Here is a 26,021-nt window from a genome sequence, read left to right on the forward strand (position 1 = left end):
AGAACTTTTGTGTCCCAAAAACAATGCTGTTTGTAGGCCACAAAAAGAGAATCTCAAATTATTTTTCTCTCTTAATGTAGCGGCCTCTGTGAATGACTTCTGGAGACTTTTGTGCATTTACAGTTGTATTGACTTGTTAATCGTAGCCCTTGCTGTTCCCTGATGTTAACAGAAATTATATAAATGATTAAATAAGGACAATGGTAGTACATATAAAGCAAAAACCCCCTTTCCATCACTATTCCACATGACAAGCATACATTAGCAGACAAGGAAGGAACAGGGTAGTACTCAAGGCTTTCCAGAACTCCTCTCTTTAGTTTAATTGGATGTTATTTATCATACAGCAAATTAGCCTTGAGAGACAGCTGTTGCTCATGCAGGACAGAAACATTAATGCTAAGATACTACATAGCAAAATAGTTTAGTTAAGCAGTTACTCCTAGGCTTTTTATCATCCAGTCTTATGCTGACATGCAAAGACTTTTCCATATCATGCAGACACTGTTCATAACAAAAATGCACACTTTCTTCTCTCAAATAATTACTTTAATTTCCTAATACAAGAGGTTTTGTGCAGTAAGATGATATGTATTCATTAGAGCACTCTGATTAGATTGCTTCTTGTCATAATGTTTTATCACCGATGTGAAATACATTGCAATTTTGATCATTTTATTAATCTAATATCTTTTAAATCTAGAGATCTACCAAATTGTGCAGGATGTTAACTGTGTGCCTGTTTATTGAACTTCATTTACTCCACTGAGCTTTTAATAGAATCAGATAAAATACACAGATCAAAGAAATTTCCTGCCTAACAGAGAAAGTGAACAGCATATTAACTTTTTTTTTTTTTTTTTGCTACTAGTGAGACTTTCTGTAACCCAACCAATAGAATAACTGCATTGCAGAGGTATGAATCTTAGGATTTAGACTTATTTCAGAACACATTCTCTTTTCAATGACTTTGAGCTGTTAGAATGCCCCCTTTACTCTGACTGTATTCCCATTTGAACTTGTGATAAAAGCAAACTTTCAAAGCTGTTCTAAACTGAGCTCTCTTTTTTCCAATTCATTTGAAAACCAAGTAGTAGGATTTGTCTTACATAAAAACCAAAATCCACTGATTTGTTCTGTTCACTTGTTGAATTGCATTCTGTCAGTAATGTGAAATCATATTTCACCCATTTGCAATAATAGCTGTCTCTAACTCACACCCTGTAATCTAGTTTTGATAGCTTTGAGACGGAACAACATCTAAGCCTATGAAGAATTCTGGTTAAATCGGTGGAATCACTTGCAATAGTATTTTTAGCATGTGCCTCTCATGTATGAATAAAACCATATAGGATTATTTTAAAATTATTGTGATGCTAAACCATCTCCAACACCTTCTTTCTTCTCAAGAAGTTTTGGCTATGAAGGTTATTTTCCAATTTGCTTAGGGCCACATACTTTTCCAGTTGAAGTTTGATTCTGCAAACCTTTAAGCATAAGTTTAACTCTAACTAATGACAAAATCTCTTATATACTGACTAACAGGGTAAAAGCATTTATAAGATTTGGTCCTTATTTGTCTTTCAGGAAATCTTTTACACCCCTTCAAATACTTCAAGCAGCCCTTTTATTGAGCAAATTATGCCTGCAAGGCTACAAAGGAAGCCTAAAATAAAAACAGAGATATCTGCACATTTCTCTAAGAAAAACAGTTTTTTCCATTTAAGTTTTAAATGGAAGAGAGAAGGAAGGAGGAAAGTCATAGCAGCACCTGTTACACTGCCTGATAAACCCATAAGCAGGGCAAAATGTGGTGTAAACATGGCCATCAGCAGAGTTAACAAGAGAAATGAGCCTCTTACACTCAGAGAATGTAGTGTCCATTTGTAATTGGAATGGTTGCCTTTGGAAATACAAGAATACACAATTTCTGTGGCAGCAAAAAAGGGCAAAGGGTAAGAAAGAAGTGCCTTGGTTAAGAGACATAAATTCACTAGCATTTCAAGAAATGGTGGCAGGTTGTCAGTAATAACTTCCTTTGTTTCTTCACCCCAGGTCAAGAAAGCAGTCAGTGCAAAGGTTGTTTTCAACACACAGGCAAAAAAGTGAGTCCAATTCAGCATACACCTAAATTCCCCTGGGTTTTTCATGTTACCTTCAAGTGTGGGAAGAAATATTTGTGAAGTATAACTGAAAATGATCACCCCCACAGAGACCAAGAAGTCCTCAAACTCAATCGAGAATCTGAATTTTGCCCAGGACCACTGATGTATTTGTGTGAGGCAGTAAGTTATCACCACAAGGATGATAACAAAATGAAGCAAGGAGCAAATCTGGCTGAGTTTGGACACAACTTTGAGCGTTCTGATAAATACACAAGGCAACAGAGTAACAAATGCAATTACAGACCAAGTTTTCTCAGTCAGTGGTACATTCGGAAAACTATGTGACAGCAGGTTGCCACTAACAACCAGATACAATATACATGTCATGATCAGTTCCACCACTTGGGTCGCATTGACAACTATGCCACCTAGTTTGGGAGATAGCTTTTTGCAGCAGGCATTTGCAATGTCTTCATACGTGTCTCTCACTCTCACCAGTTGCCCATCTTCATTTTCTTCATACAAGCAAGTGATCAGAATTTTGCCTGTGTAACAACATAATGCTGCAGACAAAACAATAAGAAGTAGGCCACTGTATCCACTGTGGAGGAGAGCGTACGGCAATCCTAGAACAAATATTCCCTGAAGAGGAAAAAGAAAGAATATATAGCACAAAATCCCTGAGGCAAAATGTTTACTAGAAGCTGCACTCCCAAACCTGTTCTCCACTGAACATTTCTTTCACCTAGCTGCATGGTGGAAGTACTGCTACATTCAGCTAAGTAAGTAACAAGCATGAGAAATGTGTTTATTTATGATAATTGAAATTATAAGGAAAAATAACTCCTTCTATCAAAGCACACGTAATGATAAGCTGGGGGAAAGAGAATGCAACTGAATGATAGAGTCAGGTTTCTAGTTAATATTTAACACTGATGTGATTAGAAGCACATTTAAGAAGGTTCATAGTTAGTTATTCAGTCAACATGCATATTAATGAAACAGGTTCGATATCAGTAAAATTAAGCATCTGTAGCATCATCTGTGCAAGTTTCATTCAAATTAAAAATAGCAGCATAGATAAACCCAGTAATTATAATTTTCTTCAGTTTAAAAATTGTTAACAGACTTATGAAGAGAAAATGGCATTGGAGTGTGTCACACTATGCTTGCGTTTCCTCTGCAGATTGTGTTTGCCTCATGCAGCCTTTTCTTTTGCTAAGTCCACTGCTAAAGTGACTTTTCTCACAGCTGAGATTCTAGGCTGTTCAAATTTACTCAGGTATTTTAAAATATATTCAAGACATATAGGCTTTTTTTTCCCTCTAAAGAGTTTCTGAAAGGAACATAGTAACGCATTTTCACCGTGTGCATTTCTTTGTCTTTCCCCCTCTTTTTTCTCTGTATTAATGGACAAATTACTCTTTTATGTGGTTTCATTTCCATCAGGACAAAACCAACAAAACCCTTGAACAATAGCTATTAATAAAAAGATTCAATTTAAGAAAGATGCTTCTGTGACATTTTTATGAAATTAAAAAATGCATGATAGTCAGACTGGTCAGGTGTTTTTCTTTGGGATGACTGAAGAAAGGTAGGGGGGGACAAAATACAGTTAACCAGTTCTACAGAAATTTTTACTTCGATGTTTCTTACAGCACCCATGACATGATGAAATTGAGTATTTGTGCTCATGTTTGCTATTCTGGCCTGACAGAAAGACTTGATCTAGACTCTCTTTCTGACCAAATCTGAACAACTCCATCTGCTCTGCAAAACCTATGAATCCCTAATAGAAACAGACCTTCTTGCAGAAGGGGCAACTCTTCTCTCACATCCTGAGTGGATAGTGCTGCTGACTGTACCCAAAGCAGAAGAGGTTAGTTTAATGGTCTAAATCTGAATTTCAGAGTTTTCCATCTGCACTCATGAACACAAGGCCAAGTGGGGGACCAGAGTTTCAGGTATTTTCTATCAACTCTGCCTTTGGTATTTTCTATCTTTGGTATTTTCTATCAACTCTGTTGGGTTTTACACCCATCAAACAGTTCCTGTGAAGACAGTCTAGGAGCCCAGGTCTGATGAAACTCATCAAGAAGGCAGGCACCTGTCTCAGCTTCCACTTCTAAGTGATTCAAATATCTTCAAGCCTGATCTGTTAAGAGGGCTTTGAAGAAAGCCAATTTTTCAAATACTAAATAATCATCAATGTATAAAATGTATTATTCCCCTCTAGCCACATAATAGCAGTCCTTTCTGGGCAGATTGTGAGATGAAGCTCAACCAGAAAAGAAAGATTTGAAGTCCTTAAATTAGAGCCATGTTTTTTCTGTAGGTCAATGAGAAAAATGGAGTGCCCATCATATGAAAGAGCAGCATTGCCTAATTCACCTGTCCTCACTCTAGATGGGCATATCTCCAGCTTTCAGCTGACATAGAGCTGGAAAAACTATATTAAATATGATTTAACCCAGTACATTACATTTAAAATTATCTATGCCTTTATGTGTCAAAATAGAAGTATCTCAGTTATTATTACTGACATAATAATAAAGTTATTGACTAGATATCTTTTTTGGTCATTTTCCATGACTTCATTTACAGCATGGGTTTTGTGGTGTAAGTCACAGATGACATTTCATTCAGGAGCTGGGATGTTCAACTATGCAGATTGTGGTATTTAGTCACCCAAATCTCTCTACTCAATGTCTTAGTTACATTCTAATACAGGTCTCATGACCCAATTATCTTACAATGTAATCAGCATTTCTTTTGTATTTGAACTTCACAGAAGCATTCAAAATTCTACCATTTCTGCCATCTAACAGTCTACTTTCTCAAAAAGACTAGATACCTGGCTATATCCAGGCTGCAGATGGCACACATGTTACCGTAGCTTTTGATATCATGCCACTTTTAATCGTGGCTTTCACTGACTGGCAAGTTAGATATCTGCCTAAAGAACTGAATTTGGTTTCTTTCCTCTGAAAAACAATCCTAGGGGAACACTGACATAACAGATCAACTCTAAAAGCATCACAAATAAATCAAGTCTATGAAAAAATCAGGAAGATAAAGCCATAGAGTCATCTTCCATATTAACATAAGAACAAAGATATTTCTTAGTTTCTTCCAGTTTGTACCAAGTTTATCTCATTTGTTCCATTCTCACAGCATTATTTTGCTGCTTAACCTGCAATTAGGACATCAAACAGTATCTTCTGACCCAAAGGGTCACTGTATAATTAAACTGCAGGTAAGCGTCAGCACAGGCCTTATCCACACAATAGCTTCTCTCCTGCTGAATTTAGTCGATTAACGTTCATAGGGCTAGTCTCAACCTAAACCAAAACAAAAGACTCAGAGAGATTATCACTTTACACAGCCATTTACAGTATTCCCCATAGGTGTCTGCTTTGTGGCGGAATAAAGCACAGACACTGCTTTCCATGCTTAATTGTTAGTTTAATCAGAGCATAACATAATTCCAACCTTTAACATCTCCTTGCTGTTATTCATATAAAATAATTTAATAATTTATTCAGTATCTAACACAGACCAGAGGATGATAGGGGGATTTTATGAGCTAATTTTTCTTCCATCTTGTGAATTCAGGCCTTATTAAACAAACCTATTTTTGTCTATATGTATTATTTCCTAAAATTATGTATCAGTGGTTGCAATTTTCAAATTTAGAGTTTAGAATTTCCAAATTGATCATTCCTACAGAAACTGCAATTTTTCCGTTCTGACATCTTAGATATCTATTTCCCAGAGTGTGTAAACTTCAGTTCTCAATTACCAATAGAAAACAAACATTGTGGACATAACTGGTTTTGCAGCTTTTCAAATCAAGAGCATGCCTAGTTGAGAGAAATGGGAGAATAGTGAACTGCGAGTATGTATGTGGTTAGATGACAGTTTTTCCTACCTTGTTAGAAATTATTTTCCATAATAATAATAAATGTTTCATGTATCAGCATGTTGTCAAATTTCTACAAAATAGACAAAAATGTTAGTGATGGCCATGAGAACTCAAAGAGCAGAAGTCACTTCATCAGACTTCAAAACTCATTTTGTATTTGCTTGCCTGTTTTCACCTTTCCAAAAGCAAGACTCTCTGTTAGGACAATTTCCTGAACATTACCAAGTTTAAATAGTTTAGGTTAGAAAAAAGATGTCTTCAGTAAGTTCTTATCTTGCTCTCAATGTAATATAACAAGTACAGGCATCAGTCTGTATTCTCTGGCTTGCAGCTTCTCAGAAACCTTAGAACATTGCTTAAAGTAACTTGTATATGTGGATAATTCCTTCTCCATAAAGAAATCCTTTTGTGGATGTTGCTGAAGGTGGCTGTCATGCCCCTCTCATGAGAAGTGAGTGCATAGCAATGTAAACAGAGTGGGACGATATTTCACTGATTCCTTGCTAATGGAAGGGGGACTCTGGTAAATCCTACACCATTTGGTCTAGTCTAGCCCCAGCACTTGCTTTCACTGAGTCTTCTGATCCTGTGTTCTCATGTCCATATTATCACATAGACAGTTTTAGCTGTGAGGTATCAGTTAAAAATGATCTGCAAAAGGAACTAAATTGCCCTAAGTTGTTCCCTAAATCTCCTTCCAGCTTTTAGTTTCAGTGTTCTGTCTGGCAATTGTTGCAGTCTGAGTGGTTTTATTTCCAGCTCTTCTAGAGCAAAGTCAAATACATTAGCTCTAAATATGCTGATTTAAGGTGGTCTGTTTACAAAATAGTATAGCACAGGCAAAAAGCACCCATATATCTGGAGACAGATGGACTTTTTGAAACAGTCCTCTGTACAGTCCTCTGTCATGGAGCAGCTTGGCTGGCTGTGTTGTCACCACTCCATTCACTCTATGTAGGAAGGGAACCCAAATTTCCCCAGCAGGCTGTGCCTTTCCTTGCCTCCCAAGAAGTTTGGAAGACTTCGGTATTTTCCTCCTAGACTGAGGATGGAAGTAGACTATTCTTTGTCAATGAGTGAATACATGTGCCTGGATGGAGGTCCTTGTCAACCAACCAGAGCAGACTTAGCCATAGACAGCTGGGCTAAGGAAGGACTGAGGGCTCAACTAACAAGGATAAGAATAGAAAGGGTATGTAAGAAAAGGTAAGGCTCAGCCAGCAGCTATCTATTCACCTTGTCAGAAGACCTCCAAAAGGAAGCATCCAAGTGTGACAAGTACCACCAGGAATCACCAATCCACCTACAATACAAAACAGGCAGAACAGGATTTCCAAATTACATCTGCAAACTAAAACATTTTGTTGATGGTTTGACCACAATATTTGTACTACATGTTTGTGTTTTTCACACTAGCAAGGCTGGCTGCTTATTCAAAAATATGTGACATCTGGATCAGTGCAGAATGCAAAAAATGGGCTTTCTGCTATCATACCAATACCATACTCCTTCACCTCAGGGTAAAAACTTCTATAAGGAATAAAATGCATTTAGAAAAACTGAAAAATGGGCATAGCCAAGCACTCTGAGAAAAATATAAAAATATCAAAATTCAGTTTTAAGACTTTTCAGGTAAAAGTTTTAATTTTCTAGGTTGTTTAAGAGAGAGAAATTTACTTCACCTTAAGACTCAATCATATGGAAAAATAAGTTAAAAAAATGAAGAAGAATTTAACTGAAAATTATTCAGTTAGTACAAATCTCCTATATATAGAATATATGCTGGTATGCCAGATCACCAAATTAGCTCTGATTGCCTTTCTCACCATCTGTAGTTACTCCACTGGAATGGTACATTTAGGTCTAGCTATTTTCCCCAACTATGTGTTTGATTCCTTGCATGAACATGGATTAGACATAGAAACTATACTGAAAAGCATTCTTCCTCAATCTTCTTGGAAGAGTAGGGAGATAAATTCAAGAACCCTGCTTTTCAGTACAATTCCACAAAGCATTTAATTATGTTGTTTAAAATTTGCTGCTGTTTAAAATAAATAATTTTCACAACCAGATGCAAGCCTGTGTTTCTGTGGTATTTATACAAAGAAACAACTTTGTGAGTACTAAATTACAAACATAGCAAATCCCTTAATCTCATGCCATGATAACAGAGATAGTTGCTTGTTGATCTCCATGGTCTTTTTCTTTCTTAGCCACCACTGTGATCATCAATGATTTTGTATCTTCTTCCAAATCAGTGTTGACTATATTGAGAATAATACTGGATCAGCTGTCAATTATTCTACTAGATAACCTCCTAACTCTACTGGAAACTCATTCCTTTGACAATAGATCCACACTGACAGTTATTGTTTTTGGAACCTGTTACTTTGGCAGTTGCTAATCCATTTAAGAGGTACTCCATTGTTGCACTAATTTTGAAATCAGCATGTTATGCATTAATGTGTCAAAATTCCTTTTAAAAGTGTAAATATATTATTTATCTTTCACTGCCTAAATTACAAAGTCATAAAAGAATTAAATGAAGTGTATTTAATAAGGACTGTAAGGACTCTTTCTCCAAAAAACATCATGATTGACACTAATGATATTTCTAGCTTTTTATCCTCTATAAATTAAAACCTATATTAACAATTACATTTTTTTCCTCAACATTGTTGCCAGTTTTCACTAGTCAGTATTTATATGGCTTTTAAAATATTGGGATGATATCCACAATCTTCTAAAAATTCCACTTGTAATAGCAATTGAGTAAGAATTTTACCAGGTCAGATAGAACTTTTGCTATGCCTCACAAGTGAAAACTTGCTGGGCATTCTCCTTTCAAAATAATATTGAGATACATTTTGACACCCATTTAAAGTAACAGCTGTGGTTATCTCATAGTTAATTGTCCAAGTCTAAGCCTGGAAAAATTAGGCACCTCAATTTATATATCATTCATACCTGCCTTAAGATAGGTCAATAGCAGAGCTGAGACTAATTTCCTTTCAGAGATGTCCATTTCTCTTTCTGGGCACACAGCATGTCCACAAAATGGAGCGTGCACACACAGCATAGAAACTCTGAGACTTAACTTTTTAATGTCTTATGCAGAATAGCATGATGTCTATCAAGAAAAATTACAAAATGGCACACTCTTCTCCTGTAGTATGAGAACACCCTTCTGGTTCTCCACATGAACAACTTGTGAACAGCAACATCTTTTTTTCAGACTTAACAATTTTAGAACCTCCATCTACTGCTGGAAATGTAGGAAATCAATGTAGCAAAATTCAGTGAGAAATGTCAGAGAAAATGAAGGTGGTCTGACATTAGGAAATCTCTAAGTAAACTTTCCACATTTTCACATCTACACACTCAGTTGTTTGTGTCTCTGTGGCTTTTTCCTGGTGTCTTTGCCCTTCTATATATTTTTTATGATTCATAATTTGCAATTTACAGTTATTACTCTCGCATTTTGTTTCTCTCTTTTGCTATGTATAGATATGTATTTTAATTTTAATTGATACATTCACATCATTCCTGAAGCAGGAAGGGGTTTAAAACATCAGTATACTATTTCATAGTTATGAGGTGTTGCTCTTGGACATGTCACAAATTATTGTTAAAAACCTTTAAGATTGCTTTAACAATTTGCTGTCTATATTTATTCTTCCTAATCAATTACCTTTCATAATTTTCTCCAGGTGTGAAAAATGCATTCCTTTGAAGTACCAAATATATATACTACTGTTCTCTCTTTTCTCATAATGAATGTAATTAGATCCTCCAATTTGTTCATCTCTATTCAACACAATGAGGCTCAAAATTGAATTACCTTATGCTAGGTTCAATACCTTTGTATTAGATAATTATCATTTATCATATTTAGAAACTTCAATAGTATTTTACTGTATACTGCATACAACATCCAGCATGGGTCTTTAAAACAGGAGTCACGAAGAACAACACAATTTTCTCCCCTCACAACATCTCTAACACAGATAATCAGCTCTCTAACATGGACTGCCACTCACATTTCTTTTGCCTATTCTTTTTTTGTAAATATGCTTTGTCTAATTATTTTTAAATTCCAGGTGTATAGGTTATCCCACCATGTATTTACAATAACAGTTATATCCTATTTCTTCTCAGCACTAAGACTTTCTGTTTTCCTGGCCCTGCTCTACAGATATTAGGAAAAGGATTCATCTACTTTCTCACTCACTTTGCAGTTTGTTCACAGATCAGCTGAGTTTGAATTAAAAAATACTACAGGCTGTTCCATGGAAAACTTCAGATATTGTCTATGGCCTATATGACCTTAGCAGCAGATCCATCTCCTCTAATGTCGGCAAAAAAATTTTGTCTTAACTTCAGGGATGGTTGAATTAGACCCCAGCAATCTTGTTTTTCCTGATTTTTCTTATTTCTCTCTGCCAATACCAGCCTGTTTCATCTGCAGGGATGACAGTGACTAAGGTGCTTATTCTGAGATTAATGCCTTCAATCACCTTATATACTGACAGAAACTTTAGAAGTGTTTACCTGTCAATCTTTTAAGGCACCAGTAGCAGATGATAAGGCAGATAGACTGCTCAGGAGATACTGGGATAAATAAGCCAGTAAAGAGGCTGCATAGTCTGCACTGCCAAATGTATGTGTCCATTAGACTTACAGAACACACTGATTTTGTTCTCCCTTTAGTGGCCAGATGAGTTTTAAGAATTTCCTGAAGATTAGGAAAGTGAACAGAGGAAAGAAAGTGTCCAAAAAAAAAAAAAGTAATTACTGCTACTGAGTGTGACAGCTGATCTCATTGGCTTTGCTATTAATTTAAATAATTGTTCTAAAACTGAAATAATATGCTCGATGCTTAATTCTATGTGGTTTGATGGAAAATATTAGCTTGCATAAATCCAGAGCTATCGGCACAGATACACTGAATCACACCAAGAAAATCTCCCAAGCAAATTACCTTTTAGGAAAACATTATTTTGCTTGGTCCCAAAGGAGAAAGCAGGATTTCATAAAAGAATGAGGGCTTTTATTATGTGTTATGTAGCTGAGAGGAAAAAGATGAAAAAAGTAAGGCAGTTAAAACAAACATTATTCTGAAAGTTAACAGTGCCATGCAAGATGGACTTCCTGACTGATTACCCAGTTGTCTCATTATAGCTCATCGTGGATTGTCAGGTTTCCACCTGAAGGCAGGCAAGCACTCCAAACATCCAGTACAATAACATGAGAGTGAGTTCCCATAAAAATATGATCAAAAAAACTTGGGGGGAGGCAGAGAGTGGACTTTGAGAGACTAGATGCAAGGCAAAGAACTGGGGAGCCAAAGAACTCATATGATCGTGCACTTACAGAACAAAAGGAAGAGTTAAAGTGCATAGAAAGTTCGAACTCAGGCTGGGGGAATTAATTTGGCTTATTACTAGTTCTTAAATACTGCCTGTATGGGATAAGCCACAGTTCTTGTCACTTTTAAGGAGTAATGCTGAAGAGGAAATGGAAGAAAACACCCCCATACTACAAATGTCTTTGTATTGAAAAAGCCTTACGCACCTTGGAGTTGGAAATGAAGCCAGGTTACAACTTCTAGAAGGTGAGTTATACTTTCTGAATATTGGCATAGGATTTATCATAACCTTATGCAGAATAAAGGGTGACTGAATCCTGCTCTGACTAAAATTATCCTGTTCTTTCCCCAGCACAGACCTAACCACCAATTTTAGGTGGACTCTTATTCAAGCTGTAATGACTCCCAGAGTTCAGTCTATAAAGGAGAAATTTGTCTTAGAGCACTACCTGGAGAGAATACAGTTACTAGTCTGGATGAAAGACATAAATAGTGGTACACTATTGTTTGGTCTTCAGCAATCAGTAAACTTATACAGAGTATCATACTATATTCTTCTGGAATATGTGAGAAAAGATGTTGTCTGGCAATTAAGCTGGTCAGAGAATACAAATTTTTACTGCTTTTCCTCTCTTAACCTCAGTTAAACTTCAGTGGAACCTCTGGAGGCTTCTACCTTTAGGATAGAAGAAGCAGCAACTGATTTTACTGCCTGATAATTCATCATGCACAGATACAGATAAAGTTGAAGTTGCAAATGAAACCCTGTAATAAAGGTGTCTCTCTCCTATAATGACATAAAAGATAATACAATTCTTAAAGTTCAACAAGATAGAATAGTTCCCCTATTTTCAAGTAGATTAGACAAACATTCACAAGTGTGCATAACTAATGATAAACAGAAAAAATAAAAATCAGAAAATAAATGTGAGTGAGTTTTATGGAATCCTTTGAACGTTCATGACAAAAGCAAAGTTAGGTAAGCTTTCATTAAAAAAAACCCAAACATCTTTTTTTTAATAAGGTTACGCATTGCAAAACCAGGCATTTAGCATGCATGCCAAAAATGTCTTTTGAAGGTCTCTAGATGTAAAATACTTGAAGTATTACTACTTAAGTATTACTACTTAAGGTATTTTTCATTCTGTTTGTACAGACTGTGACACAGTGGTTCTTGACCTCTATTGGCCCATGTAAAAAGTACTGAAGTGATAAAATAAATAATACTCCTTTTCTGTGTTGGTTTTTTTTCCTGTTTTATTTTGTTCTTCTCCCCCAACCTGCCCAACCTGCCCTCCTTCCCCCCCCCCCCCCCCCAATCCCCCCTGCAGTCTGCAGTTACACTGGAAAGACTTGAAGACAGGATGCTGTGTGGAAACAACAGCTGAGGGAACAAAGTAGGGATCTTGAATATTCTTGACCTTTGACAAAGACCTCAAGCTTATTCTTAACTTTTAGATACAAAAATTGTATAGATCAAGATTAAAACAGTTCTTTCCTTATTAAAACAAGATTAGCTAAGTAATTGCTGTAAAAGTTGTATTTTTCTAAAAAAATATTTTAATTTCTTTTTTCTTATCTTGAGTCATTCTGATAGTGCAAGGAAAACTACTCACCTTTATTGGATCTCTCCTTTGTTCATACTTTGGTGTTGAGAGCTGTAGTGATTTCATATTTGATAAATTTATTTCAAGACTGCATTTAGTTTCTGTTCCTTTCTCCTAACAACTTTCTCATATTCAAATTTTTAGTTAAAATAAAAATTTATTCATGAGTTGAAATGTATGGAGTTTAGGTAAAAACTCAGGGGCCATAATTAAAGTGACTATTATTTTTGCTCTTGAGGAAATGATCCCTTCTAAGCATCTATGAATCAAGTTAATTTCACCCAAATTTTTCTGTCTAAAACACACAGTAGCAGAAAAGACACATGAAGAAACTACCTTGCTTTGATCTACCCTTATTAGGAATGGTATTCCTAACTTCTCCTACCTAAATACAGCAAAATGTAAAGCTAATCTGGTAACTCTGGAAAGGATGGATAGAAATAAAGATCACCAAATGATTGCTCATTCCAACAGTGTAGGATACTCATCACAGATGCCTGTCTCTCTCTCTGTCATCTATAGAGTCGGGAATTCTTTTACAGAGGCCTTGAGACTGTGACTGCCCTAGAAGAGCTAAGGAAGAGAAAGAAGCTGAATAACTTGGGAACATGAATGCACCAGGGGAGTCAGGAAGAGGGAGGGGAAAAGTGTCATTAGGTAAACTGGAGTACATTAGAACATAAGGTTGTGATCCATATGAGGTAGAAACAAGGGGTAGGAGAATATGATGGGCAAGAATTTGTGAGGAAAAATGACTGGATATGAGAAATACCTAACTATAGGCATAAGACAGGAATAAGTAGAAAGTGAGAGGGAAAGTATGCATTATGTAGCTGATTATCCTTTCTGATAAAGAAAGAAATCCTTCAGGGGTGGAATGGCAGGTCCTCACAATACAGGAGATAGTAAAAAGTCTCTAAAATCCCATCCAAGCAGCAGAGAGAAGCTTACAGTTTTGTGCAGGTATTTTATTTTGAACTTGAGATGACAACAACAGAAAGTACAAAAGAAAGAGATCAGAGCGCAACTGGCTTCCCAGCAAAATTGAAGAAAATCAGCAGGTAAGTAAAGGCAACAAGTACAGGAGTGGAGAACTCATTTTAAACTCTAGATCCCAATTAAAGCCTACAGGAACATTTTCAAGTCCCTTCAGGGAAGGTGGCTGAGTAGATGTCATTTGTAGTTGTGGAAATCGTGCAGACAATGAGACATGAGAACCTCTTCAAACTGTAGTGAGATAGAATAAACTTCAATGTCAACTTACAAAGTTACAGTAAAAATTAATTAACAGACATAAGAAAAAAGGTAACTTCTGAGAAAAAAGAAACAATTTTCTTATAAAAAATAAGATATATTGATTGCATCTATATTGCATGCAATTCTTATCCTCATATTGACATTTTTTCAAGCTTCAGTAGAACTATTAATAATTTTTGAAATACACAGATTTAGTTTGAAATAATCAAATTAGAATGGGTTTGAATACTCAAAAAAGGTTCTCTGCCTATCAGGGACGAACTGGCCTGATTTAAACAAGATTCTGGAGGGAAAAACAGCAAAAAAACCCCTATTGTGAGTGGAAATACCCATGTAGAGTAAAGGAAAAGGCTGAAACTGTCACTGCTATTGATTATATAAAACAGTCAAAAATGTTTGTTGTAGAGATTAGAAAATATAATCTATTGGTCCTGTCATTTATGCCAATTCAAGAACCGGACTGAGAGAAATTGAAATAGATAGTGGAGTAAGTGTGTACAAGCTGAAGTAAATGTTTCCTCACTTTGACTCATGTTTACATTTTTGAGAAGTGAATATTAAATTTCATGTTTTTTGTTAGCTATTTAGTAACACAGTATTGTACATAAGGCAAATCTAGTGCCACTGGCCAAGCATACAGAGAAACATTGCCTTCCAAGAAACATGGTGTATGTAAGGCGAGGAAGGAGAATACATGCTAATAAAAGACAACTTCTTTTATTTAGCTTTAGGGGTAAAATATTTTATACAGTTTGTCTCTGCTAAACTAGGTTACAATATATTGTCTTCAGTACTGTGTATAATCAGCATTTAGGGCTTTTCATTTTCTCACATAGCTCCATTTGCTCATTCAGACGGAGCTTGTACTGTTTCAGCGAATCTCCTGCTGTCAGAAATTATACACACTGAAGTAAACTGCAGATTAACCATCTAAGGATTGTGTGGAAGAAGCTTTACCATGTGGAAAGTCTGCTAGAGAAACATTACTATTTCTGATTCTACTAGCACATTATAATAACTCAGATATCCTTTACTTTCAACATTAAATTCCCATACACACTTGCAAATGCTGAGCTTGTCAACTTTTATTCCTTGATGAACCCTAAGCCTCATTCTTTTGCTTCATAAAAAAATAAGCTCCTTTCCAAAAATTTGCTAATGGAAGTGAAGGAAGTTTAGAAAAAAACAGGAAAGGAATACTGTCTGGCAAAACATTTTACTTTCTACTGCCTATTACTCTGTTCTTGCTGTCTTGGGAGGAATGTTATTCTGGGAGGAGGTGTATGTCTATGGCTCATTAAAGCAAATTTGCTGAGGTTACATACCTCATAAATTTAAGAACAGGAACAGAAAGAATATTTTTAAGAAAAATGTTTTCCAGTAGCAATAGCTGGCCATTGGTAGTGCAATAGAGGGAAACAAATGTACAAATTATCTCAGCCACAGAAAGCTGGTAAATAATTATAATAGGTAATTTGGGCTTTGTTTTGAAAGGTAACTGGCAAACATAATATCACAACAATTAAGTAGCCAAACATAACAGATACAGAAATTCAAAGTTGCCTGATAACAGTGTATTTAAATACCATGTGACCTGCCATGAATTTAGGAAAAAGAAAAAAAAGAACTTACACCATCTGTTTTAGTTCAACTTGTTAAAAATGCTCTCAGGGATTGATGACACCAAAAAGTATGGTAGATTAGTTTGATTTTAGTATAGTGGGAAAGTACATCAGTATTCCCCTCACCTGAGGGAGCCAGAGATCCTTGTTCTGCAACAAGTTGTAGTGCATTGGGTTCTTCCATGAAATAAAGGGATCATTGCTTTCAAGCAGCTGACAGTTATTTGATCCTTTGTTTTTGATAACATTTATTGTTTCAAAGGGTATAATTTTCATAATGCCACTATCTATTTATCTTTGATATCATGGTTTTGTCATTCTCTTTCTTGACCATCTGGATTTTGAAGATGGAATTCCCATTTTAATGGCTGAATATTCTAAAGGTGCTCTTATCACAGTCATATGCTGATTTATTTTGTGCTCAGCCCTCTCAATAGCTAGGAGAATTCATTCTATAGAGAGAAAAGGGAGAAAACTGAATCAAATGTCAAGCTGACTTATCACAGGTTACATTGAAACAATCATTACTTTGCAAGGATTTTCTGTAAAATAGAAAACATTTAAAGACTTAATTTCAAAATTGTTTGCATTATTGGAGAACCTGGAAGTCCTTGAATGGAATCCAAATGTATAAAGCACTGTGCAAACAAAGCACAAAGAGGTGGCCTCTTCTCCAAAGATTTTAAAATCTACGGGTAAGATAACAGGAAATAAATACAGGCAGAGGCGGAAGTCAAGAAAATCTTGAGTCAATATCAGAAACTGAGTCAAGAGAGTAAATGGTGGTTTCAATGTATCATATAACTATGCAATTTTCATCAAAAGAATATTTCTATCAGAGGAATATCTTCATAAAAGTTCATAGGAATGCTTGTTTAAATATTTAACAAACTGACAATGGTATTGTAACTGGAAGGAGAGAGATTAGAATCAATAGATGTAGGAAGAAAAATGATAGATTATTATAGAGAAGATGAGCACCTTCACTTAGTTTTATGGTTGAAGAGGTGCTTGCAAGAGTTAGTGGTCTCATGAGGTATGGAACTGCATCAGCTTTCCAAGTGGATATGCATGGGGTGAGCTTGGAAAAGTCAGGGAAAAGTATGTTACTGTGACACAAATGGGGAATTACTACTTCTCAGATCAGAGTTTTAACCTAGTGGATTAGTAAATGAGGCTACGTATTAGTTTACAGTAAAAGTTAGATTTACAGTAAAAATAAGCAGGACCTTGACATAGTCTGAGTGTGAGGATTTAGAAAGACGCCTGACCAATATGATGCCAGATGGTAGGTCTGCATGGTAGCAAGGACAAGGACTTCTTCACCTAGGAGTGAAGAAATGTTGGTGTGGACAGACACTGGGTGGAAGACAAGGAACTCTGTTTAGCTGCTTTGACTGACTGCTGAAAAGATATGGGAAGCTGCAGCATCTAAATAAAATGTGAACTTGAACCAAAACAGGAAAACACACTCTGCTGCAGTCCCACACTCCCACAGGTGGTGTCTATCAGCAGTGTCTATAGGAGCCCCAAGACCCTGAGTCTGCTGCAAGTGATGTCCTCCAGGGGGAAGGCGTGAGGCAGACGTTCAAGAGAGATTGCCAGCATTTGGTGTGTGCCTGGTTATGAACAGCAGAGGAAAATGGCCATGACCCTATATGTTTATTCATGTAAGACTTTTCCTTATAAAAAATTCTTGCAATTAAAAATAGAGTTGTGTAGTATGTGTGTGCTTCTAAGTTATCTACATACCAATGCAAATTCTCTTTTTAGGCATTAACACCATGAGAACAGGCCATCTCCTGGATGCTTTTTCCCAATGACAAAATGAAGAAAAAAAAAAAGAGGTCTGAGAGCAGGACGGACACTGTCCAGGTTTCTGTGGTGCTCACACATGCCATTTATTTTGTATGTGTTATGGGAGAAATTCAAGTGGACACATCCTTTTTGGAAATATAAGTAAATGTGTATGTAAATCATATCTCTGTCACTTGACAGACTACTAAGCTCTAGCAACATCACTGATGGTACGTGGCCTTTGAAAAATGTCAGGGTTTTAAAGCTCTTGGATGGAGATGCACTTAAGCTGACTTTAAGATATAAAGTAGGTGAAATATGACAGACTCTTCCAAGGCAACCACCCAAGGAGTTCTGTCAAAGCTGGAGGAAGGTCCACGCACTACAGGAGCAGAGAGGTGGACCAGATGATCTTTATGGGTTCTTTTCATCTCAAGATCTTCAATGATTCTATGTCCTCAGTAGGGCTGTCTCTTGTCAGCATGCCAAAACAACTTACATATTCCAATTAAAGCACAAGTTCATGTTATTACTAGCTAGAAAGCACCAGTGTAAGGAGAATAGTTGAACTGGTCTTTCCCAGCTTACTTGCCACACTACTATGTGCTTACTTGCTAGTTCCTTTGTCCTTTTACATGCACAGAATTTCTCCTACCAACTGCTCATGTAGAAGGACTACAGCCTCACACATATAAAATAACTGTTCTGAAATATTTTCCAGATGAAATAATTTTCAAACTTATAGATACCTTAACAATCAATGAGAAGTCTCCACTTAGAAGAAACAGGCACTTGCAAATTGTCCAAGACTTTTCTGACCAGACTGTGACAAACTGAAGATCAATCCCAGAACAAGTATACATATGCATTGCAGTGACTTAGCTATTGTTCTTAGGAATAAGCTCAAGATAATATGATGGCTTTGAACTTTAGATGCTGAAATATACAGATTTCAAAAGTTTTAGGCAAGCAAAATTTCAGCTAAAGTTGTTGGAGATGACAGGTATTTGACTTGGCTAAAAATCAAGTGTCAAATAAATACTTTAAGTTGAGGTTCTGAACAGAATTACTCATATTTCTTTAAGCCTTTTTTGATATAAAGCCTTTGTGATAAAAAGTAGGGTTGAGAATAGAGAAGATATATCCTGCATATGGCCTTTTCTGTACTATATGGATACGTGCACAAAACTAAAGAAATCTACTGCAGGGTCTAAGCTGAAATAAAAAGTTATACAAAGTAGTGATATATATATGGAATCTGCTTTTCCCCTCAAAAGAAAATCAAAAAACCAGGACACAAACGTTAATTACAGAGTCTTCTTCCTTAAAATGTATCTTTTACCAATTGCATTGCATTATGGTGACATTTTGTCAGAGGAAAAACAGATCTGAATTTAGATGGCTCTCATCAGGATTTTTTTCTGGGTCTTCAGTTGTGGCTGTATGGGTTTCAGGTTGCAAATCCATTAAAAGTAAATCTGGCCAGTACTGCAGGTGCATTTCAGCTAAAATCATATTATTTGGAATTTTTATGTGCACCTCAATAGTCCTAGTGTCTTGGAATTTTATTTTGTGCTATCATTTTTTGATGCTCCATTTGGAAACTTGTATAGCTTGCTGTTCCTAGGTAAGATATCAGCATTGAGCACCTTTTTTAATTCCCAGTACCACATTTTTACATGAAATGCTGAAGTTCTTTTTCTTCCAATGTTTATAATTTAGTTCAGGGCATGACTTTAGCTTCAATATATGTGACTTTTGCTTCAACATATAATTCAAGGAAGTTACTGCTTTGTGCACAAGAAAGGATTGACCTATGTTCTCATGTCTGGAAAATAAATATTTAAGATGAAGTGCTGCAAAATCCAAGTGGTTATTTGGTTAAATGTGACTAAAATTTTTAAGGTTGATGGTGAGAGGATTTATATGTTATACATTTAATGACCAGCTTTCTAAGAACATGAGCATGTACATATTTATACTTAGAAAATGCTTTCAGTACCCTGATGTGAGGGGTGTTTGGACACCTTAAAAAGGTGTTTGCCTATATATCTTTAGGGGCACATCTGCTAATTCCATTTCTCAGCATCAGTGTGTTTTCCACTTAAGTATTTGGGAGTTGTGGATACTCAGAAAGCATTCTAAATATTTGGTCTATATTAAGGAGATGAAGGCAGGTAACTCAGGAAACATCACAGAAAAATTAATATTAAATATGAGATCTTTTCAAGTGAATCTCTTAGAGTTATGTAAATTAAAATTAACTAAATTGTAACTCATTATGGAAATACTGCCATTAAGGCATGTGGTGAAAGATATGTTGATATTCAGTTCTCTAAACAATAATTACTCAAGTGTTGCATCTTTTCTAAACTAATGTACAGTATACAGAATATGAATATAATGAGCATATACATGGTCACTACTGCAATAATTAGTAATTTATTATTGACACAATTTAAAATAATTGTTACTAATACTAATTGAATTATTGTTATTCCTAGAAGTACCACAATAGACAAGGACTGTATTGTGTTACTCTGATATGAAACAATAAAATTTCCTCTGCTGCAGGTATTTCTAATCTTTGTACAACATAATTCTTTTCAAAAGGCAGGACACAAATGTTGGCAATATCAGGTATCAGATGCATTGAATCAAACCAGACATTCAGAATGATTTCACAGGATCCCAGAATCTTTTAGGCTGAAAAAGACCTCTAAGATCATTGAGACTAACCTTTGACCCATCACCACCTTGTCAACTATACCATGGCACTAAGTGGCATGTCCCATTGTTTCTTTAACACCTCCAGGGACAGTGACTCCACCACCTGCCTGGACAGTCAGTTCCAATGCTTAACAACACCTTTGGTGAAGAAATAATTCCTGATGTCTGGCCTGAACCTCCATGGCTTGAGGTTATGTCCTCTTATCCCATCAGCAGTTACCTGGGAGTAGAAACCAAACCCCACTTCATACAACATACTTTCAGATGTAGAGAGCGATAAGGTCTCCCCTGACCCTCCTTTTCTTCAAGCTAAACAACCCCAGGTGCCTCAGATGCTCTTCACGAGATTTATGCTCCAGACCCTTCACCAGCTGTGTTGTGAAGGATATGCTCCAGCACCTCTATGTCTTTCTTGTAGTGAGAGGCCCAAAACTGGGCACAGGACTCGAGGTCCAGCCTCACCAGTGCTGAGTAGAGGGGGACAATCACTGCCTTGGTCCTGCTGACCACACTATTGCTGATACAGACAAAGATGTCATTGGCCTTGTTGGCCAGCTGGGTACACTGCTGGATCATGTTTCGTTCACTGCTGACCAACACCTCCAGGTCCCTTTCTGCTGAGCTGCTTTCCAGACAGATTTGATACATCATGTTTTACAAAACATTCAGAAAAAAATTGTGTAATTATATCAGACTATGTTTTAAAGATTGTACAGGCATTATAATACTGAAAGCAATTTTGATCTTTCTGGTAAAGTGGCTGGTTTTTTTCAGTGTTAAACTCATTTGTGCTTCCAAGACCTAAGTGGAGATTGAGTCACAATGGTATAAATTACAGTTATAAATTAAATGGGTATAAATTACATCTCAGACTAACATTTCACTTCTTGCCATTATTTCACTCCCTCTCTTTCTCTCTGTTGTTTTAAATTAATTCTCTGTTCTCTTGTACTCCTTCATGAGATTATAGACTGAATGTCCCTTTTTTAAAAATTTCATAGAACCACCAAATATGCTGAGTTGGAAGAGAACCACAATGATCATCGAGTCCAAGTCCCAGCCCTGCACAGAACCGTCTCCAAGAGATGCCTGAGAGCATTGTCCAAATGCTTATAGAACTCTCACAGGCTTCGTTCTGTGACCCCTTCCTTGGGGAGCCTGCTCCAGTGCCCAAACACCCTCCAGGGGAAGAACCTTTTTCTAATATCCAACCTAAACCTCCCCAGACACAACTTCAGGACAATCCCTTGGATCCTATCACTGGTCACCACAGAGAAAAGATCAGTACCTGCCCCTCCTCTTCCCCTGGCAAAGAAGTTATAGACTGCACTGAGATCTCCCTTCAGTCTCCTCTTCTCCAGGCTGAACAGACCAACTGACCTCAGCTGCTCCTCATACAGCTTTTCCTCAAGACCCTTTGTCATCTTTATTGCTCTCCTTTGGACAGTCTCTTAACAGGTTTAATAACTTTCCTATATTGTGGTGCCCAAAACTGCACACAGTATTCAAGGTGAGGCCATCCCAGTGCAGAGCAGAGTGGGACAATCCCCTCCCTCGACCAGCTGGTGATGCTGTGCCTGATGCCCCCCAGGGCATGGTTGTCCCTCCTGGCTGCCAGGGCACTACTGACTCAGATTCAACTTGCTGTCAATCAGAATGCTGAGGTCCCTTTCCATGGCACTGCTTTCCAGCATCTCATTCCCCAGTCTGTACATACATCCAGGGTTGCCCCAGTCCAGGTGCAGAATCAGACACTTGCCCTTGTTGAACTTCATCTGGTTGTTGATTGGGAGTCCTGTAACTTGTTGAGATCTCTCTGCAGGGTCTTTTTTCCTTCAAGAGAATTAACAGCTCCTCCGAGTTTTGTGTCAACCTGCAAAGTTGCTTAGTATCCCTTCCAGTACTGCATCCAAGTCATATATGAAGATGTTGAAGAGCAATGGGACCAGCATGGAGCCCTGTGGAACCCAACTAGTGTGAGGTCACCAGTCTGATACTATTTGCAAAAGTCCTATTACATGTGGCTGGCAAATAAAAAGTCTTTATTGTCTTTTGGTTCTGCTGAGAAATGCTGTACCATTAGAATTTAACTACCTTCTTTCTTGTTGCTGTTGCTTTGCTTATCTATCCAGTACTACTGTGCAAGTAATTACCAATACTTTTGGCCTTTTACTGCTACATACAAACAAATGGAACTTGAATCACTCTGCTAGGTGATGGTCTACATTTTCCCATTTAAATTAACACAACTTTATGTTCTCTGGTCTTATCCAGACTAACTGAACACAGGTTTTAATTTGCCTGTGCAGTGTTGGAATACGAAACATGTTTCCCTGGAAAATTAAATGTCTGAAGCAATTATTTACACATACAGTATCATCACCAAAAGTGCAGATTTTTTCAGTTTGAGTTAAGAAAAAAATAAAAATATCTTCTTGTTTGTTTGAAAATACTTATATTTAAAGCAGTGTAAGAAAACCTTGGTATTTGATTTCATAGACCACAGACTTAATCGTTCCCATAATAAATCTGTATTGTGAAATAATTTCACTTCTAGACTAATTGTATTCACTGGAATAACTGTTTCGAACATTTCAGAATTTGGCTGAAATATTTTCCTTTAATTGCCATGGAAAACACTACTGCCCTTTTCTCTTAGGTAGGGCAAAATAACTCTCATTTTTGCATAGACTGTCTTCACCAGTGAAGAATATTTGGATTGTTTTAATCATTCTGTTTACAACTCTGGCTTTCTCTTCAAAGCTATTCATAAAAATGTCTTCAAACTGTTATTTTTTACAGACTGGTGCTCATTCGATATTCTCTCCTTTCCTACCTTTCCCCTCCCCTTTCTCTGCTCTCTATCCTTGTATCTAAACCAAATGCCTTGCTCCAAATCCTAGGTATTGGGAAATAGGAAAAATACATAGAATCTAGGTGTACATATATTCACATTTGAGGTTGCAAATCCACACAGTTTAATAATGTGTCATTAGGACACTATGGTGGTACTACTAATGGAACTGCAGCTCCCAGGCTTTGCAATCTTCAGCCTGCGTTAGTAGGAAAGCTCAATATATCAGTAGCCAGCTTCTCTCCTAATGCTGATTTCTGAAATATTTGACCAAATGAGACCCATGGTATGCAACACTCAGCAGGCTGAGTTTTGACTAAGACCATAGTTACTGAACTGATTGGATAATTTAACTTGAATTTGTCCTTGTTTAAACTAGACAACTGTTATGATTGTGTTTTTACACTGTGTTGTCAGTCTACTTTTTAACTGAAAGCTGTAATATTAATAATTAATAGTACTCGTGTACACAACAATATTTGGGATTTTTTGGACACCTAGATGTATTTACAGTGGCATTGTTCAGAAAGGGAAAAAATGGGTGAGAGAACATGACTTGCCAAAAAGTCATACAGCAAATACTGACAAAACTGACTTACAGAATGAAATCTTGGCTTTGGTGAAATCAAAGGCAAAATTCAGAGACAACAGTGGGCTCTCATCCCAGACTCCTGTCCTATCTAGATGTTGCTGAGGGAGACTGAAGATAAAATGTGTTACTAGAATGCAGTTGGAGTATTTTAGGACTTCACACTTTTATTCACAGCTGAACACTTTCAGAGTATGATATGCTACTGTGCCTTGTTATTGCATTGGCTCTCATATGGTGGTGCTCATGTTTGAAAATACAGCAGGTTTAGAAATATGTCCTTTTTTTCCTTCTCTGCAGAGCTGAAGGATGAATTGAATACATAAACAAATGTTCATTATTGTAATCAGATTTGTGTGATACCGGAAAGATTATTTTCCTATAATTAAAGTGGCATGAAAATTTGTTTAAGTAAGAGTTACTGGGGCTAGATATATCTGTGGATACTGCTTTCTTCTTACCATGTCAGACAGAAAGTTAGTGATAATGACGGAATTATGTAAGGAAATGAATCATGAAAAGTGAGAAAAAGACTCTGAAACATTTAATGCTAAATTTAAGGATTTGTAAAGAGACTCGAATTCCACACAGTACACTGCGACCAAATGCTTTCAGCCTATTCAACCTATTTTCTTTAACATTAACAAGTATTATTACACTTCTTGTGCTTCGGGCTTCAATTTATTTCCAGTCTAACTTACATGTCAGTAAATTCATCTCTGACGTCAGTCTGGCTCTTACCACGTTCTTTTTATTAGATGTTTATCTCACACTTTTATCAAACACCACTGTCACTGAATTCAAATATATTTATTAAAGATAATGTCTGCACTTCCAATACAGGTACAATCACCACATTTTCAATTTCACATGATTTAAACCTTTTTTTTAACTTTAAATAATACATGTATCATTTTTCCCTTCGGAACTCTGTGGGGTTTTTTGTTTGTTTAGTTGGTTTTGGTTTGGTTTTTTGTTTGTTTTTTTTGCCAGAATGCTAATTTTATACAGAAAGGTTCAAATATGTGAATGATAAATTCATAAAAACCTTTTAGAATGCTGCAAAATTATGGCATAGCTAAGTAAAATAGAACAGGCTAAGCGATGACCAGGTTTTTCAAATGATGAATGTAATAAGGGGGGAAGTAAAATGTTACCTGAATGGCGTTTGTTACATTCCATCCTGCTTCCCAGCTGGTGATCAGTTTGACCTGGGCATGTGGCAAGGGAGCTGGGAACATGTATTCTGGATCCTGGTGACAAATATCAAGATCAAAGTTCAGGGGTCCATCTGGTTCCTCTTTGTTCTCACTGTGAGTTCTGTCCAGTTCATCTCTTCTCGCAAAATTCACATGCTCTTCATCAGGGTCTAGGCAGCTGTCCAGCCTCACAAGTCCCAAAAAGAGAGATGGTGTTTCCCTAAGGCAGTTGAAAAGAGATGAAAAAGTCTGCTTCAGGTGAGCCATCCTCAATACCAAATATAAAAGTAAAATCTTTCATTGCATGTCTTTTTTTTTTTCAGCAGTTGTACATTGTGACTCCTTTAGTTAGGTTAACCTTGATAGTGTAACGATGATAAATGGAGTTTGTTGTCCTTATTTCATTTATATGTGCTGATTTCAAATGGCAGTTAAAGAAATATCTCCAGGGTCTCCAACATACTGCCCAGAGTAGTATGCAGTGAGATTTAGCAGTCTGCAAGTTCCAATTTACAATTCAAATAATTTTTCCTTTTACCTATGGTATCTCTGTAGATCAGTCATTCATGAAGCATCTACAGGTGGCTGCAAGAATATTTTCCTGGAAATTATGCATGTTTCTAATACAAATAAATAGTTCTGCCAAAATGAAAAAATGCTTCATTAAAAACTAGAGTTGGACTGACTGCTAAGCAAATGCATGTAAACAAGTTCACTTTGCCAGATGTGAGAATTTTCTGTTGTGTTTTAGTGTCTACAGAGGTCAGTAGAACTTTAAAAATGTTCTTAAAAGAGCTTAAAGTAGCAAGAGAAAAAAAGTATCTTATTTGCAACTGTATTTAATTCACAGTTACTAGCTACAGTTAGGTGAAAAATTGAGCTATGATTATATGTTTACTCTATGGATGTAAATGATACGTTATGATTATTCACACTCTAAAAATAGTATTTACAAAAGGATCCTCTTC

The 26,021-nt window shown here is 36.5% G+C and overlaps 1 protein-coding gene across 1 annotated transcript; it reads right to left on the minus strand.

The window, feature by feature from the left end:
• Positions 1–1,595: 1,595 nt before the first annotated feature.
• LOC139684632 (vesicular inhibitory amino acid transporter-like) lies at positions 1,596–25,095 on the minus strand. Its single transcript, XM_071580770.1, has 2 exons — positions 25,012–25,095; positions 1,596–2,747 (listed from the first exon to the last, which is right to left on the minus strand). Exons 1-2 carry the CDS (start codon positions 25,093–25,095, stop codon positions 1,596–1,598), a joined length of 1,236 nt encoding a protein of 411 aa, XP_071436871.1.
• Positions 25,096–26,021: the final 926 nt, after the last annotated feature.

Source organism: Pithys albifrons, chromosome 2 (genome assembly GCF_047495875.1).
Source record: "Pithys albifrons albifrons isolate INPA30051 chromosome 2, PitAlb_v1, whole genome shotgun sequence".
Classification (NCBI taxonomy): domain Eukaryota; kingdom Metazoa; phylum Chordata; class Aves; order Passeriformes; family Thamnophilidae; genus Pithys; species Pithys albifrons.